Source organism: Vombatus ursinus, unplaced genomic scaffold (genome assembly GCF_900497805.2).
Source record: "Vombatus ursinus unplaced genomic scaffold, bare-nosed wombat genome assembly UNPS02014158.1, whole genome shotgun sequence".
Taxonomy (NCBI): domain Eukaryota; kingdom Metazoa; phylum Chordata; class Mammalia; order Diprotodontia; family Vombatidae; genus Vombatus; species Vombatus ursinus.
In genome coordinates, this window is record NW_020953936.1 from 7,787,783 (window position 1) to 7,807,644 (window position 19,862).

The 19,862-nt window shown below is 33.7% G+C and overlaps 1 protein-coding gene across 3 annotated transcripts in view; it reads right to left on the reverse strand.

Moving 5' to 3' along the window:
• The window catches only part of MLLT3 (MLLT3 super elongation complex subunit), a 289,127-nt gene that overhangs the window by 268,543 nt on the left and 722 nt on the right, over positions 1 to 19,862 (reverse strand). For all 3 annotated transcript variants that reach the window (XM_027859116.1, XM_027859115.1, XM_027859113.1), the window contains exon 2: positions 19,177 to 19,357. In XM_027859116.1, coding sequence (XP_027714917.1) covers positions 19,177 to 19,273 — 97 coding nt within the window. In that variant the 5' untranslated portion in view covers positions 19,274 to 19,357. The remainder of the gene's footprint in view (positions 1 to 19,176; positions 19,358 to 19,862) is intronic.

Genomic DNA, 19,862 nt, shown 5'->3' on the forward strand with positions numbered 1-19,862 from the left:
AACAAGTCAAATGAAGATAATCAAGACAAAAGGGAATTTTTATTATTTTTATTAAAATTAATATACACTTTTAAACAAAATATAAATAATTTGGCCTTGTGACTTTGCATACAATCACTTTCCATTTTACATGTTGATTTTAATGTTTAGGGTATTTTTCCTAAGTTTAAAATATAATCGTGTTAACAAAAAAAAAATTCAGTAAAACCCAACAAATAAAGAGGATGAGAAAGGGTCAGAGAGCTAATATTTTATTAAAATACCCAGAGACAAAGCTATAACCTTCCCTTTAGCCATTAATAAACAAACATTTATGAAGATTGTACCAGGCATTTTACTAACAACTTAGAATACCAAGTCAAAAGAGAGTCAGTCCCAGCTGCCCTGAAGGAGATTACATTCTAACTAGAAAGACATGTGTGTACAAATACATACAAAACTCATACAAAGCAAATACAAGGAGAGGAAAAGAAAGGAGGAGGGGGTAGAGGGGGTACTTCTTGAACATGACACTTGAATGGATCTTGAAGCAAAGTGCTCTACACATAGACTCATAATAGATAAAAGTATAGATAATTTGTAGCTCAAAATAAGTTATTATATGATTTTATTTTATCTGATTTTTTTGCTGAGATTCACTCATAATTAATCATTTTAAAGAAGATGCTCTATACCAGGTGTTTTTAACCTTTCTTGTATCACAGACCTTTCTTTGGCAATCTGGTCAAGGTTATGGACTCAGAAAAATCTTTTAAAATGAAAAAAATAAAATACATAGGATTACAAAAGAAACCAATTATATTGAAATAAATATTTTTAACAAAAAATCCCCACAAATTTGCAAACCAGACTCCAGGTTAAGAACCTCTGCTCTATAGCAAGGTTTTAAGCTATAACATTAAACTTGAGACAATCTACTACAAGGCATTACAAGTTCTTAAAAATATGTATTTGTGTGTGTGTGTGTATGTGTATATATATGTACACACATACACACACACACACACAGACTTCTACATATACCTAACTTTTAAATGTTCTAATATCTCAACACCTAAACCCTATACCGACTGCAGGGTATGCAAAGGAGTAAAGACAAATTGAAAAACCTCAAAAAGTCTGAAGAAACAATATAAGAAATATAAAATTCACAGTGAGCTGCTCTTCATGATGAAACCTGTGTTCCACAGTGTCCATCTTGAATTCAGAATACATATCTGATGAGGCTGTCAGAGTAACATGAGCACTTCCGCTTTATTTTTAAAATATATATATATATATTATCCAATAAAGGAATACTACTAAACTTTCCCATGAATGTTATGTGCCCTCCAAAAAAAAAAAACTATAAAAATTCACTAGGTTAAATATAAACCCCCTCTAAGTCACCTTCTACGAAAAATGTGAAGAGCCCTTGACGTTTTGTTTCATTTGTGAAAAATGAAAATTGATAAAGTTGGGTCAACTTTCTTGTCATCTTCTAAGCTATATTTTTTTTAAAAAGTGTATACCTACTAAAATTTGGTTTGAAACTCTGCACTATCAGCTTTTCTTCTTATTCATTATTTCTGTCTTGAAAGAATTTTTGTTAACAGTTAAGGGATTCAAATAGTTTTCTTGAAAAGAAAAACAGAAAATTTAAGTTTTAATGTGAATACAATATTCTATATCCTGACATCACACAGGTCCTAGGTAACCTAACTTTAATAAAAAGCTTCCTAAACCCCCTTTCCTTTTTGTTCCTTTGAGAAAATGGTGAAGCAATTTGCATTTACAGCTTAGTTCCTGTTTCCAAAATACCCCTTTAACTTTTTCTTTTCTCTTTTTATGGTGGGTATAAATAGCACCAAATTGTCAAATCACAGCTATTCTGTGTGCTACCTATACAAATAGGTCTGATTCCTGGCAAGTCATAAAACAATGAGAGCTGAATTCCATAGTCCTTTGATATCCCAGCTTGTCTGCAGGGCTTCAAAGCTGTCCTCCAGTACTTTTCTTGGAGCACTGCTGAAAAACAACTTCCACAGAAACACACAGAAGATAAAATGTTCCAGCCCTATAAACACACAGACACAGCTCCACAAGTCAAACCAATCTGCAACACCGTGGTGGGGCTTCAGCCATAAGGAAAATCCTCATTCTCTGGGTTGTTTATATTGATTTCAGAAATTTGGCTCAACTCAAATTTCTCCTTCCTACTACTCATCTAGTTCTCTATCCATTCTTTCCTGGCCTGGCCCACCCTCACTCTCAAAAAAAAAAAAAAGTGTTGGGTTTTTTTTTGCAATAAAATTCTGCTTCCAGACACATGAATGATTAGACTGTATGTAAACCATATAAAATTTATTTCTTCAGTATCATAAAACTCATTTGTGCTCATGCTTTACCACTGTATAATGGTATCCTCAAAAATCAACATTAAAATGGACATGAACAGAATGTGACTCGAAAGCAAAGAAAATGATTTTGCTTGTAGTGGGGGTGGTGAGACAGATGATTCTTGTCTAACATACAGAAACCTGTCTTACTACTTCATAGTCACATCCTATTTATGTTTGTATCTATGTTACATCAGCTCTAAGCACAGTGTCCAGCACATAATACACACTTAATAAATGCTAGTCGACCAACTACATCAACATAGATACACACAGACACATGTCTGGCCACTAATGGTGTTATTTACTATTAAAAAATGACAATTGAGATACACAACCATGACAGTTAGATGATAAAGTATAACTGCAGTATAGCCTTTGGCAACTCACAGTTTGGTCCGTCACTGAGCTGGCCACTGGGCGAAAAAGGCTTTTAACATCTCTCACCATCTAAAGTTTTTAACATAAAAAAATATTATAAAGGCTACATATATAGCCACTAAAACATAGTAAGAGTGGTAGATATTTTCTCAGGTTTTCCCCCACTCCTGCCAATGGCAAGAAGCCAAATCATTTTCCTTAATACAATACTGCTGGCAGCTCCATTATAATATGCCAGTTTTAATGGAAAAACTATTCCAAAAGATAAAAGCAGGTAGTGAATACTTAATCCCTGAGCTAACAGTGAGACAATATAACCTAGCCTTTCACATGGGAGAACTCATCCTTTGGGGTATACGAAAGAACAACAAAGAATGCTTAAATTCCCCAATCTTACCCCACACACTCTCTTCTACTTCACTATGAGAATAAGAAAGATTCTATGCAAAAAGAAGCCAGAATATAATCTTACAAAGGTTACAGTAGGTGCTTTTAATGTTAATTCCAGTTTCATTTCTGGATTTCTTCCCTCTTTTCCATATTTGCAACTATGTGTGCGTATCAAATACCAAAAGGTCCTATTTCTGAAAAACCTAACTAATGAATGGATTTATAGATGTAGATTGAGGATAACTGTATGAAACTGCTCACAATAATTCTCTTTATCCTAAAAACAGACATTTCAAAAAATCAGAGCCACTTATCCAGAACTCCTTGCTCAATTTTATATATATAGCTTGCTTTTCCTCTCTTTGCAGTCAAAACTGGCAGGCCAACCTGGTGCTAAATTTCTTCATAATATGATTATGTAATCCCTCACATTTAATTTTATTTCCTCTCTTTTTTCCTTAGGAAATAAGATCGGCTAAATGTATTAACATACAACAAAATTCTAAACATGAGTGATAAAAATGCATACAGAGTAACCTTTAATCCATGCTATTAACTGACTTTATTCTATCTTGGCACGTTTGAAGTAACTCATCTAAGGATTAGTTAGGCTTTTATACACTTCTTTTTATCAGGAGTCTACCATTCTTGATTTAGTTTTGAGAGAAAAGGGTTTGCAAAAACTATAATAATCTCACAGCTGGAGATGGCTGGAAAGTCCGTTAGTACTCATTGTGCCCTTAATTTGCAATAAGCCTTTGTGCCCTCATTTTACATGCTGAGCAGTTTTATCACTGATAAAGTATTTATAAGCCAGTTATTTTAGATTAATGAATAAACCACTAAACTTTTATGCAAAATGACATTGAATTTTCTCTTTAAAACACTGTAATTTATCTTCAGCATCTTGATTGCATGAAAATCTTAACCACTTGTAATTTGCTTCAGTAGTTTTCATACAACTACTCCAAGGCCAGATATCATTTTTAAGTAGTATTATTTTAAACAAGGAAACAGAAATTTTCAGTAATGACTGAAGCCTTGAGGCAAACACACTGATCTAATCATAAAGCTGTGAATTCCAAAATCTCATGTTGTACAGCCTTAAAAAGAAAAGATTTTGCAACTTGCGTTAATAGGGAAAACTTATTATGCAAAAATGATAACTACATAACCTTGATATATTTAATTTCATCAATTTTTCAAGGTAGATGAACTTTGTTTAATTGTCGACTCACACCCAACTAAATTTTTAAGTCAGTAGATTAGTATTTCCTCTACACTCTTAAATTGTAAAGATAGCTAGTATGTTTAAACAGTCAATTGTCAAGGCTAGACATAAAACAATTTTTATAATTTATAATAATTATGCAAATATCAAACAAATCTCCATGATAACTTTCTATCTTAAACAGATATTTGGAAATATTAGTGCTTGTAAAAATAAAAATTTCTGAAATTGTCACATTCCAAGGTTTGGAGTCACAGAGAAATATTCAAGTTAACTCATTTTCTGTTATATCACTTCCTGCAAATCAGCAGTTCAAATCATTATGATGGAAAGATTGCCATCTAACCCAGTAAATATCTCTGCAAAACAGAGATGATAGCATCTAAAACTAATAGGGTCAAACAAATTTTGCAAAGGTACTGGCAAAATCTACAGCAACTGTTTAACTTTGCCTTTAACTATAATATCAAAAGTTCAACTGATCTAATAACAGAGCTGGTCTTTAGTAACCAGATCATTTCCATTTAATTTTCTGCCAATTGAATGGATAATGCAAACAAAATTATTCCATAGCCAGTCTATTTATTTGACAACCTAATTTTTGCTAACTGTTAACTTTTATTCACATGTATAGCCTCCAGAGTCACTTCTTGATTGCTGGGGTGCCAGCCACACAAGATAAACACCAGATATTTAACATTCTGCATTATTAAAAACCCACTTGCAAAAACTACTAATTACTGTGAAACTTTTTAGCTATCTAAGAAATAGAATTAGACTAAAAAATAAAGGCACATACATTTACTCACTGTTATAACTAATTATTTGCCAGATCTTTGCCAGAATTCATATGGAAAGCTACAGAAATCATCTCACCTTGTATAGTCCCCAAAATTCTAATACAAAAATCTTTAAATGAACTTAATTGAATTCCTCTAAGATTCCAATTTTCCACTTAAAAATTAGTAATAACAGTTTTTTGTTGCTTTTTAATAACAAAAACAATAAGTCATCATACTGTTTCTAGTATCTGTTAAGATGCTATAGGTAAGAACTAAGAGTTAATTGAAAAGGACAAATAAAAACAAAAGTTTTCCATTCTGTTATGGTATAAATTACTAACCTTAATTTTCTGAAGAATAAGGATGATAAAGGACAGTGAGTAGAAAAAAAAAATTAAGACCCTTAGTTTTGTACCGTTTCCCATTTGACACATGACAAGATTCATGCTAGAACAACACCCCCCCAATAAGTTTTAAACTAAGTGTTTTAAGAGTCAGAATGATTCTAATTCTCTCAACTTCTTTTTGGTCAGACTGGGTTTCCAATAAGTCAATCATATTGCCATATTGTTAAAGAAAATATTAACATAACAATGATTCTAGTCAAGTAAAGCTACTGTGTAGTTTTATTACATGCCATGCAAAAGTGTTGGCATCTGAAGAAGTAGATGCAACTAAGTCTATGCTTTCAACCCTATTTCAGGTATTTAAGAATATGGTTTAAGTTATGCCTCAAGTAGGAAAACAAAAATATTTGGGAAATTTTCTTTTGTTTAAACAATTTAGGTTTTTTGTTTAATTTTGGTTTTTCTCTGTAATTTAGCTTTTTAATGATCAAAAACTAAAAGGAGGGAAATGACAATGAATAAAAACTATTATAACCTAAATGATTTGCATTTGTGATTAGTTTAAATTATATTAAATGAAACACAATAGGCACGTCTTCAATTTTTGTTGGATTGAAATCTCACTACCAATGAAGGTTCATCATGCACATAATCTGCATTTAAAACTAGATTTCAAATTCAGGGTTAATACCCTTTGGCTTTGAGGAACTACTCCACAAATTCTTTTACTGTCATGTCACTGAAATGATTTTTCTTTAAAAAAAAAAGTGAAGGAAATTAAATTATGCTAAACTGTGCATATTTTGTGCACAAGTTTAACTACTGCATAATCTTAAATTACACACAAGTCCTAGTTCTCACAGCACATGGCCAGCAAAAAGGGACTGGTTCTGTCCCCGTGGAGATTCAAGACAAATGGGAAACGATGGCCTAGATAGAGAGAATTTGGAGCCTTAGTTATTCAAATCTTTTTAAAAAACTATTTTACTGAAATACTGTTCCTGAGGAACATAGTAGGCACTTAAAAATTCTTATTGAACAAGAGAACAGACACAGAACAAAACAGCAAGTTTGGAGATGTTTTTTTTTTCTTCTTAAACTGAATGATAGGACAGAACAGATTGCAGAAGAACCTGTATAAAACTATACATTACTAGTTATAAAGTCTCCTTATTTGAAAAGTCTTTTATGTTCTTAATAAATTTTACATTGCACTCAACTTCACAAAAAAAAGGTTATTAGGGATGCAGAAGTTAGTAAAATTCCCCCAGTGTCTTCCAATACTTAAAAAGCTCATGGAACAAAGATTCTCTAGAGAAAACTTTTAAAACTGTTTTTTTTCCTCAAGTAAACAAATAATACAGGACACTTTTCTCTTCTAGGGTACGGTACCCTGTCTCTTTAAATTCTAGGCCTGTCTAAGGCCCACACTCAATGAAAGCCCTATGTTTGCTGGCCTCCAGCCCACAATGTCAAGTAGCTTTCTTGCTATTGAATTTCAAGATTATTCTTTTTGGATCACTTGCCCTTTAGTTTTTAAGCATGCCAAAGCAAAAATAATGTCTTTTTTATAATACTGTAAAAAAAGTCTTAAGTTATTTCCAAGTCTATAAGTACAGAACACCTTGTCCTGTACACCCCTTCTCACTAGGAAATATGCTTCCATTATACATACAAACATACACATATGTATATAAACAGATATACTTAGTACTTAAACAATTCTTGTTTTGATTGTCTGTGTAAACACACACATATATGCTTGTTACCATAATTTTGCATCTGTTCCTAAACTAACAGTCTTCTACATATAATGTTTATACTTGCCACAAACTTTGAAGATTCAGCTGTACTCTAGAAGTATTCCTGTTTTCAGAATCCAATACATTAAGTTTTATTATAGGCTATCATAACATTAAGTTACCATTCACATTGTTTCATCCCTGAATTTTAAGCTTTATATATTACTAAACAATATACTAAAAACAATCAGCTAAAAATTAAGGAGACCAATTCACCATGTTATAAAAGAGATCCAGACAGAGATCCTTTGTTTTATCCCCATTCAAATACAGTTCTCTCTTGGAGAATGTAAAACCAACTTAATAAACAGCTGCTGACTAACTGATGAACCTACAATTTAGAGGTCACAGCAAAGAAAAAGATAATACCGATCATCCTTTCAGTAGCCACTGAATATAATGCTACCGTCTGTAATTGGTAGCAAAAAAGAACTTCATTTGCCATTTCCATTTAAATAACTAATCAAGAGATGCCCAAAGACAAAGCTCAGTCTGGGGTAAATTTTTGAAAACATTTTTTGTACATGTATTCAATCAGACTACCAAAGTACAATTTGAGATTCTCCTCTAATGATATTATACCTACTCCCATAAAATTATTCCTATTTTCACTATTTCAGTATGTAGCCAACATGAGTGATTATATCATAGTTCACATAGTTTTAAACCAGTAAGTAGGGAAAGGGTAGTTTTCCATAGATCACTGAATCCTAGAATAAATCAGTGACTTTAAAATTGGAAAGGTCCTTAGAGGTCATGTAATCCAATCACTTCATGAAGATAATCTCTAATTTTACTGTGTTTAAGGTAAATTTATCCCACCTGCTTTATCATAGTCATTGAATAAAATGGAAAACTCATTTTCATTAAGAAAATAGTTGTTTTTTCTTCTATCTCAAAAACCAAGTAACTACTTAAACCATGCACTTAACATTAAAACATCTTCTGTAACTTGAATGCTTAAACTCTTTAACAATAGTGACTACTTTTTCCCCTCTTGCAGTTCATTATATCAAAATGTTTTTTGGTTTATGATTGCTTTCTCAAAATTACACCTTTAAATGTCATCGACATTAACCCAAAAGGTCCATCCATTAGAAACAAAATCATAAGTACAATTTCACCCAATAAAAGTACATTCCCATAGCCAAAAAGTAAACATCAAGTACGAATCAAAATGAATGTTACTAGTAACCAGTCATCCAAGTCTCAAGCAGCAATCTCCACCCTTTCAGGATTTAAAGTATATGACACAGCAAAAGCAAACCACATGGGACAGGGAAGTCTCTGGATTCAGAACACACGTGCCATCCCTGTATTAGTAATTTATGCTACGTAAAATTTCTTCCTAGTAAATTTATGAAGTTATAGATTCTATAAAAATTTCCTTCTACAGATAATTGAAAAACTAAAATAATAAAGATATACATAGCAAAAAAATCTCACAAAAATCCAACATAAGCAATATGAACCAAATAGTAAGCCTCAAAAATTTTTAGATAGGAGTGAGGGAGAAGGACTAAGCCCCTGTGATTTCATTGGTTTAGGGAATTCTCAGGTGAGGAAACTCCTTGTACCAATGCAGGTCAACATCTTCTTTGCAAATTCTATTCTTATGTGAGCTACCCAGAGGGCTCAGGGGTTAAGTGACTTCCCCCAGGTCACAGAGCCAGTAAGTATCTGAGGGACTTAAGCCAAGGGCTTCCGGACTTCTATAGTCATCACTATATCCCCTCAGACCAACTGCCTCTCAGCGCATAGGCTTTTAAATTTACAATTACACTCAAATTTACCGTATCTTGTGAACTTTAGCATCTTTTTTATGCTATAGCATTCCAATTACAGGATGAAGAAGATAAATATACCATATACACAATGGTAGATATTTCTCCTTTTCAAAATTAATTATAAGTGTCAAACACTTGTGTGCTATTAAGCATTTCAGGAAAATATTCAAAGATGGTCTTATTTAAAATACATGAAATATTAAAAAGCTCCTCAGAGATAGATGAAGTTCCTATGTATTGCTCACGTCCCCGTCAAGAATATAGTAATTACTTTTACTGTAAAACAAAGATAATCTACCACAAAAATCCCTGTATAAATTTCTAACAGTGCAACTGCACTCAACATGCAACAGAGTTACAAAGGGATCAAATTGAATATATAAAAAATTACACGAAGATTAACAATTCCAGCCAAAGCAATTTCAGCAGAATACTCTAAATCAATTTTTTGAAAAAATCAAGTGATCATTTTCCTAAAAAATTATTTTTAATCTTATAAGAAAATAACATACAGTAAACATGTTTAACATATATAATGTAATGGTCAAAAACAAAGGGAAAGAATCTTATTTTCTGATGTCCAATCTTTAGGAAATTTCTTTTTAAGTTTCTCACAGTTATGTTCCAGGTAATTGAATTTAAGATTACTGTCAAAACATTCCAGATATTTCAGGCAGATAGAAACTATCTTCTATCAAATAGCATGCCTTGAAACCAATTACAATCATTGTGCATTGGGAAAAAAAAATATTTTAAACAGTACATGAGTACTTTGCAAGTGAACAGCAGAACATACTGTTTAAGCAATTTCCATTAGAATTCTGAAATAAATATCCAATGAACAGAAAAATCTGTTGAGATTTTCAGTACTCAGAACTTACAGGAACAGTTCTAACTTTAAAAGATAACACAGATCCGAGCCCCCACTTACAGAAATGTAAATGCCCTTATCCTGCAAAGTATGGGGTAATGGATAGCATAATTCATACCAGGACTATCAGATAGCCAATTTTAATTAATGAAGAGCAAGTAGTTTAAAGGTTCTCCTTGTCTTTTATTTCCACTTCTCACTGCTACCAATTTTTTAACCTATTTATTTCACTGTTGATTTGCAGAACAGGTGAAATTTTAATTAATCAATTAAAACTTCTTGTTGGAAGCTTTTGTAAGAAAGGTTGATGTAGATTTAATTTACTGATTAAAATGAGGTTTGAGTGCTAGAGACCTTAAGTTTTCTAAGTCATCATCTTTTTCCAACCCATTACCAACAGATAATTAAAAGGTGAATGCTCTGGTTGTTAGAAAATACAAAATACCATTTTTAAAACAAATCATATCAACAAGCAACTACTAAAATACAGCTAACTCTTTCATGTCCCTGGTTGTTGACTTTAGAAATGAAAATAAATATAACTCAAAAAGCACAGTCCTATTGATCTATGAAATCTAGACAAACCTGCTTTATTGTGTCAAAGCAAGAAACTCATTCTCTCCCTAGCTTTAAAAGTTATTTTTCATTAAATCTAAAATAAGCAAAATTTCTACAACCATAAAATTTTACCTAATTTTTAAAATCCACAAAAGAGACGTTATAGAATGGGTCTGTAGGAAGGGCAGAAATGCAAAGATCAACAGCTGTTAATTAAGCTTTAACACACTTAGAAAAATGGTCCCTTGATAGCCAAAATCTTTCCTATAAATTTCACATGGAGTTTGTTTACACATCATGCAGTCAACTGCTAGGAATATAGAAGAAACTGAGCTTTAGTTTGTTACTTAATAAATAATTGCATGGTGGATGGTGGGAGGTAGGCAAAAAGACTAAAAATCAATTCAGCAATGCTACCCTGTTTTTCTGCCTGTATTCCAAAATATAAAAGCAGATTTTTTTCTAACTTACAGTCAGAAATAAATTATATGCAGCAAAAAAATTAATTGAAAAACAAATTACATGAAACAATCATTTCAGAAAAGGGGGGATCTATGCTCAATAGAATAACATTTCAAAAGATGACAACAGAATGACAATGTTATAATTTAGATCCCAAATGGTCTGGAAGGCAGTTCTAACAAGATATAGGTAACTTCAGTTTTTCCACCTCTGTACAGCAGAAAGGAAAATCTCAGAAGTGGGTTTTGATTTTGATGTTATATTATGTCATTATATCTTTTAATGAAGCATATAAGTCAACTTTGTTTGCACCCATATATTCAAGGACCAGCAACAAAAGACCAGCAGCAGTCAAAACATCTAAAGAGTAAACATGAAATCTGACCACATATATGTTTTTGAAAGTTTTCTACCTCACTAAAAACAACCAAAGCCCAATAGCCAACTCTCTTATCTTCATGAGCAGTCACCTTAAAACAGCTGCTAGTAATACACCAGGAAGGGAGAACTCAAAAGCAAGGGAAAAGCTTAGTAAAATAGGCTTTTTCCCCCAAAACAAAGAAGGCTGTCATTATTCAGCAACTCACATTAATTAAATATTTTTTGGGGGGAGGTATAGTTGATTTTTTTTAAAAAGCCCACAATAACACTATTTTTAAATATTCAAAACTTATGGTTATCTAGCATAATCAGACAGCTAAAAAGAGAGGTACTGGATAGATTAAAAGGTAAAATATTGTATAAATTTAGGTCTAAAGATAATAATAATGGGCAAGCTACAAATCACCCCTAGAATCTACTGCTGTTATTGGTACTTTAAGAAAAAATTTATAGTATATTCTATCTTTGGGGAGGAAAAACACCTAAGTGAACTATTGTCTCCCATAAAACGACTATCAGTGCTACAAAAACAAATAGTTCATACCAAAACTGTCTTTCCTTCAAGATTTAAAGAACTTTGGAAAAAGTAATAGTTTTGATAAGATTATATTAAATTTCCACTTCAAGATGGAAAAACAATTCCAGTAATGAAATACATGTGTATGTATGCATGTGTATGTATACACATGCATACATATATATATATATATACACATATTTGGTTATAAATCTAATTAGATTCAACAAATGGATCCCACAAGCAAAAAAAGGTTGAATGACCATGTGTTGAATATACTACAAAAGGTATTCTTGCTGTATTTAGAAACTTCAATTAGATAACTTCTGAGGTTCCTTCTAGCTCTTAAGATTCTGTGACTTTGTTATTCTGTGTGCAAACATTCAGCATGAAAAGACCTCAGATTTTTTTTTAAGTTCTTGACATCTCTGAAGGAGTTACAACCTGAAAATCCCAGTTCATTTAATTTTATGCCCAAATGGATTCTGTGCTGGTTGCTAACAGTTAAGAACCTGCTAATTCACATAAATTCCAGTCTTTTTCTTCAAAAACATCAACAGATGACTAAAGCACACAAATGATCTTTCATAGAAACCTAGACCCGAAGGTGGAAGGGACCTTAGAATTCATTGCCCAGCATCCTCATTTTATAGATGTGACCAAGACACAGAATGGCTAAGTGGTACAAGGTCCAATAGCTAGTTAGTGGTAGGTCTTTTCTTCCAAGATAATCAGAATAAAACTAACAACGGATGGCTAACTAGTAATGAAAAGTTGTTTTAACTGAAGTGGTGAGCTATAAGAATTATAATGCTATATACTTATCACAGTTTTTTAAGCAATTGAAAAATGACACATATAAGGGCAACATTGTATGTTTCAGTATTCAGGTTAAAATTAAGAGAAAGAAGGAACGCAATTTTCAACAAGTACAGAGCTGAATTTCTCCTTCCCTTGACCAAAATGCCTCTCTACTACTTCAACACAACCAACACCTTACTGGATAACAAGCAGAAATTAGTACATTAGGTTACCCTTATCAACATCATTTAAATCATAAATCATATGAACTCAACCTGGAACAGACCTTAGGGAGCAACTTTTTCACAATAACATTGTTATTGCACATTAACTAAAGCCCATGGTTCAGTCAGTCATCATTCTCATCACTCTTCTTGTAGATAATTGTAACTACAAGGTTGTTTTGGTTTCCCATCAGACCAGTAACATTAGGTGGTATATTCCTGGAGTGTGACTTTGGGAGATGTTTAAAGATCATTTGGTTTTTTTTTTTAACCAACAGTTTAAAGATAAATCAACATTTTCTTTCTTTTGTCACCTCTGAAAATAATTTAAAATAAATTTCACAATTTTCAAAACTATTGGAAAAAAAGCATTTTTTCAGGGTTTTGAGTTTGGGAAGCAATAATGCACCTATCAATCAATCAAGTATTTATTATGCACCCCATTACATACCAGGCCCTGGGTTGAGGATACAAGGGGGAAAAAAAGGGGGAAAAACCTGTCATCAAGGAGTTTACATTCTATCAGGGAAACAAAATGTACAAAATACATACAAAGTTTATACAAAGTAATTTGAGGACATGAGACAAGCAGCTGGGGTGATCAGGAAACAGCTCATGAAAAGAGTCATTTCATTTCAGTTATTTTACACACACACATTCTTCACCCATAGGGAGAACCTCAAACTGGCTGTGGGGGATGAGGGATGGGGGAGGGGGAGGGGTTGAAGTGTGCATAAGACAGGAAAGAGTAAGGAGAAAATCAAAGGCACAGATCACTATTTTGTGTTGTGTATGAGTTTTTTCTTCCACTATTTTCTCGTAAAGGTCCTAATTATTCTTCCAGGTTAATTCCTACTCCATGTCTGAACATTTTTCAGCAGTGATTTAAGAAAATAACTGAAGATGTATAAAGTAAGCACATGTGTTACCTGGTGTTTTTAGTTACCTTTTCACAAGCATCTATATTTGATGTGGTTACTGCCTTTCCAAATACAATGTGTAATCTTCAGGGTTAATGCCCTGTCTACACTCCTTTGTACAGCACACACAGCAAACACACAGTACCTTATACAACTTACACACTCAAAAGACATTTGTTGACTGAATAAACATTACATTCAAATGGCACCTAAACTGTGATTAGATGTATAGCAAATTCAAGGTCTTCAGAATCCTTGATGCCCTTTTAAAAAACTTTTGAATTTTAGTAACTTATGTTAGGAGCATGAAAGAAACATTACATTATTTCTAGTAATAAGCAGCCAATTTTCTCCTAGTTCACAGGAACAAAGGATCATAGACTTAGAACAATAAGCTACCTTAAAGGTCATCTAGGCCAATTCCCTTATTTTATAGGGGAGAAAACTAAAGAGCATCAAGGTTAAGTGACTTGCCCAAGGTCACTAGTAAGAAGCAGAACAAGATTCAAAGATGTTTTGGAATTTCATATACTATATGCCAAGCCATGGTTTAAATCGGTACTGGTATCCTTATTTTTGTCATAGGATCTAAAATAAAAATTTATTTTACATCCATAACTTGGGTTTAAAACTACATAAGGACTTTGAAGAAAACACTTTAATAGACATATTGATCACTTTTCTTTGGAAAATATACAATCCATCATTTCTCTTTGGCAACTTTGAGGTAAACTATATTTTCCCTAATAACTTAAGGTATCAGTAACATGAGGAAGTAGAAAGGTCACTGGATAATTTATAACATACAGTAATAGCTAAAATTAGAAATAAAGCATTCAGGTAGTATAATATGAGTTAGGAAGAAATAAATGAAGTTCAGGATGTAAGGCAAGTATCATTTTAAATAATTCTGACAATTCTAAGAATCTCAGGTAGAGAATGGGTCTTTCATTCTACATGGCACATGGCCTTCTCTTGGTAGGGAGATGGACATGATTCAGATAGATGAGAAGATTGTAAATAATGCAAATAAAAGCACAACATAGAAAAAGAAAAAAAATTTTATAAAGGACAATGCAAAGCACTCTGATTCAAAGACCAGATACATTTTTAATGCTTTAATGAATGAAAGTAAAATTTTAAAATAAAAGGGTATTTCCCTGTCTAGTTCTGCCCTACAACCGCCCATTAGTCATTTCTACCCCATACACACTGACAGGTAAATACAAAAGCAAATATTCCAATTCACACTGACAAACCTATATATACAGGGATAAATACTACGGTAAATGGATAGAGGGAAAAAGATCAATAGTCATGGAGCATTCTCCCCAACTACCCAAAAAACAAATAAAGTATACTGTGATACCTGTTTACATGGCAAGATTATCAAAAGGAGAAGCAATGATTCTGTCAGTCTGTGAAACCTTTAATATCATACTAGACAAAATGAGATGCCTTCCTTTTGTGTGACTAGCCTTTCATGGGGGTAAGGGGGAGGCAATAAACCAGCATTGCTTGGATTCAATCCTACAGACTACAAGGAAGACCATTACATGATGTTCAAAGATAGAATTAAGATCAACGTATATGAATGGATTCGAAATCACATCTTCACCATAACATAGTTTTTGGGAAAGCAATAGGTCTCACTTCAAAATGCTATTACAGATGATTACTTTCTTACAGGCAAAGTTTTTTTGAAAACCTTACTTGGGACTCCAAACAAGCAAATGTAGTCAAACATCTTAAAAACTTCCCCCTCCCCCACCCCACCCCAGGTGCTTTGTAAAAATTCGCCAAAATGATTTAGCATATAAATTCAACATTAAAGATTAAAGTCAGGATTACAGAATGCTAAATCAAAGTACACCTTCTAGGCTTAGATTTATTGTGTTTTATGTTTTTCTATCTCCCTCTTTCCCCTCACTCTGAGCCCCTCACCCCTCCCCAGAAAGGGATCTGGCTTCAACTGGAAAGCCATCAAATTATACTAGTAGTCAAATTAGCTTACAGAACTATACTATTAGTCATCAAATTAGCTTACAGAAAATAATAAGCAACAGATTTAATATCATAAATGTCAACTGAACAGATTGCAATGCTAGAAATAGCTATAATTAGAAAGAAAGTTCACTCAAATTCACATCTTCCTGCAAATGAAGGCATTAATATTTAACATGAAGCACTGTAGGTATGCCTTATACATGGTCAGAGTAGACCATTATAAATCCAGTTCAAATAAATAAGCATGGAGGTTGTATTTTGTTTTTTACAACTAGGTAGTTTTAACAACAACAGTACCACCTGCCTAATTCCTTAACAGTAGATGCTCTATGTCCCAGGCAACATTATTCAATTAAAATCTAGGGCTTTAACAGATAAACTGACTGTAAGTACTTTTCAAATACAGGTCTCCTGCACATGTATTAGTGGAACAGCAAAACTTCATTAATTTGAATCCCAGCAAATCAAAACTCAAAAAAGGGATATGTAATTCCAATTAAGTAAAAAGTTCAAAGTATTGTAATTTCTTCCTCTATAGTCTCAGGAGATTACTCTCAAGTAAAAAGAAATTGGGTTTTTCAAAACAATAAATTAACGACTAAATCAACTTGTAGGTCCAGCATTTCATTCTTTTATATTTAAGGATTTCTGTATTCTTACAGGATGCATTCATATAATATAGATACAAAGATATAGAGGATACTTACAGGTATCTGAGATGTGGCATATTATGTATGTTAATTTTACATAATTTATTTTATGTTATCTATTATAATTCATTTTTGTAATATGAAAGTTGAATTTGGTTAAATTGATTATTTTGATTAAATTGAAAGTTTAAAAAAACTACATTTCTTTTAAAACCACCCATAGTTCAGACTTTTCACTAAGTCAGATTGGCATTCCCCTCATTAGTGAGATTTTATCATGCCACTATGATGCAGGGCCTTAAGAGGACAGGAGTAAATTTAAAAATTTCTGGTGTGCCTGTTCTATCATCATTGTTGTCATTTTGAAATTGTCTTATTTCAATAAACTGAAATCAGTCACAGGAATGAGTGGCATGTTTGGTGTTGCTTGAACTTACAACTGTTCCCAATGAACAGAGAAATGTTCTCTTCCAATCTGAGTCATGTGTAATTACAATATGACAAGGTCTCTCCCAGGCTATGCAAGCTGGCATTTTTCCCAGCACTTGTCACATCACGGAAAAAACATATACAAATAAAAATCCAAAAAATAAACATTTTAAAACAATGGCTTACATGTCTCTCTCTTTTTTTTTTTGAAGAAATAAAAGTTATTCACACCTGAGAATAAACAAAAGTATTCTACCAACAATCGGACATCTCACTCTTGAAACACCAGAAATTGTCCTACTATTAAAGAAGCAGCACACCACACCTAGCAACAACTCCCAGGTCTGGGCTGCAGAGTCATGTTCCCTCAGGCTGGACAGAAAAATCATTAAGTATAGGAAATAAAGGGAGAGTGTCACACACCACACACCCACTAGAGCAGAGATGGAGCTATGTGAAAAACAATTCTTAATCTTGAAATTTCTGAATGCCAATCTGTTCATCGTCACAGTATATAAACAGTTACCTCAATTACTGTACTTTATGCCAAAAATAAAATTGGGCTCCTTCTACCAAAACATCAAATATTTCTTTAAATAAACTGTGAATTTTTTTAAACATCCCAAGTCAATAGCACTCAGATAATGGCAACCTTGGGTACCAAGAGTCTCAGGGGTAGATGGCTTCTTTTGTTAAAAACACTGCAGTGACTAACAAACCCCAGAAGAAAAGATACTAAGAGCCATCATACCCAATCCTGTACAGTAATTAAGACCTGACAGTCTATTCAGTATCAGGACTTTGAGATACAAAACAGGGTTCAGTTAAAGAATAATTATTTCTCTGGTTATGCTTGGATACAAAATCCAATCTAAATAGTTCCTACTAGCAAGGCGTATTTCTTGTACTAGAAATGTAATTCATTTATTAATCATCAGACAAAGCCTGTCAAACTCAACTTCTCCCATTTGAAAAGGGCATTACAAACTAAGTCAGGAAAAGAAAACACAACACAGCCCTTCACCACTTGAGCTTGGGAAACAAAAAACGCATCAAAACAACCTCTGCCACCTCTACACTCGACCCTGCATTTCTCCTCTCTTTATTTACTGCCTGTATGTTCAATAATTCCCACATAGCTCTAAGCAGAATGGATTTATTATGATGTTGTTCTAAGGAACTGCAGGAGTTCTAGATGCCAATAAAGATTACAGATCAAATAGGAGATAACTACTAACCATTGTGTCTACTTAGATAAATAAACCTGCTCACAAACAAAGCACCTTATTGTAATGGTACTGTTACCTCCACTAATCCAACTAAAACAACCAGACAGTAGCTTCCATGAGGGTGAAAGAAACTGAAATTGAGGTTACCCAAACCTCTTTTCCCAATATCCTGTGACATTACAAACTGTCTTGTTTGAAAACTGTCTTGCTTTGCACAGAAAAACGTTTGAAATAGTACAGACTAGGCAGGATTATGCAAACTTAAAAAAAAAAGTCAAAGAAACAAGGTGGTGAAGCCTTCGAAGCATAAGACAAGTGTTCCTTCTGAAACTTAAGAAACATTTTCACAAAACAACCTCAGACTGCAAACTCTTCCCCTAAAGCTAACATCGGGACCCCACCCGCTTAAAACACTCTGTCTCTAGGCGGGACCAAGTGCCATCAACGAGCAGGGAAGATTAAACCTTTATTCAGACATAAAGATAAGGCTGGGAAGACCTAGTACAGAGGGGGAGAAAAAGAAGTCTGTGGTAACCTTCAAACAACATGCTATAAAGCAAAGATCGGTGCGAGAAACACGGATACTTGAACAGGAAACAAATACTCACGATGCATTTTTGTTTTAAAATACTGCAAATCAAACTCAATTTTTTTTTTTCTGGAAAAACGCGAATGCCATTTATTCTCTCCAGCCCCACCCCCAACCCTTAACGATTGTACCATCCACAACCTAAGCAGCTAACCCCGAAGGACTGGCGAATTCTTGCTTTGGAAAAGAAAATACTGTACACCTGATGGTCCTTTTACATGCGGTGACTTTTGAAAAGCCAGAGAGACTGGGCTGGGAGCCTCTTGCTTCCTAGCCGCAGCAAACACCAATCTGAGAGCTCAGCAAACATACAAGGAAGGAGGGAAGGAAGGAGGAGGGGAGAGAATCTCACTGGCAAAGTCAATTGTTTTCCCCCTTGCTCTCTCCTAAAACAAACACTTAAAAAAAAATCATCACCCCCTTTGTATTTCAGCCCCTACCTCTTTTTGGCCTAGGAAAGCTTTCATGCAAGTGAAAGACGACTTTCTCCACAAAGTGCTGAATGTTACTGTGCTCGGGTCCGCGAACAAACACCATCCAATCGTGGGTAAAACCCTCCACGGTGGGTTTCTTCCTAACCTGGGCTCGATGCCCTAGCTCCAGCTTCACCTGAACAGCACACTGAGGAAGCAAGGGAGGAGAGAGAGACAAATAATGAATAATGGGAAAAGGATGATTTTATATTTAGGATTATGCATATTTTGTTTTGTTTTTTGATGCACACAAAAGAAAATAGTATTCTTCACACCCACGTTTCACACGCGTATAAACACAAATAGATACACATACGCTTCATGTCTTTCACATACACCCAGTAAGGTGAGACCAGGTCAGCTATGCTCCAGATGAGCTCTAATTGTGACGGAATGTTACCCCCAATAGAGGGGGGAGAAAGGGAGAAAGAAGAGGATGAGGACACCTAACAACAACAGACACATTGGAATCAAATTAAATATAATTAGAAAGCAAGACGAGATCAGTTCTCAGACAATATAAGGCCAGGTGGCAGCGAAGAATGGGGGTTGGGGAACCCCTTCACAGAAAGTAACCCCGTAAGAGGAACAATCCTATGAAGTCTTTGTGTGTATCTGTGTATATCTATGTGTTGAGAGAGTACATGCATGCA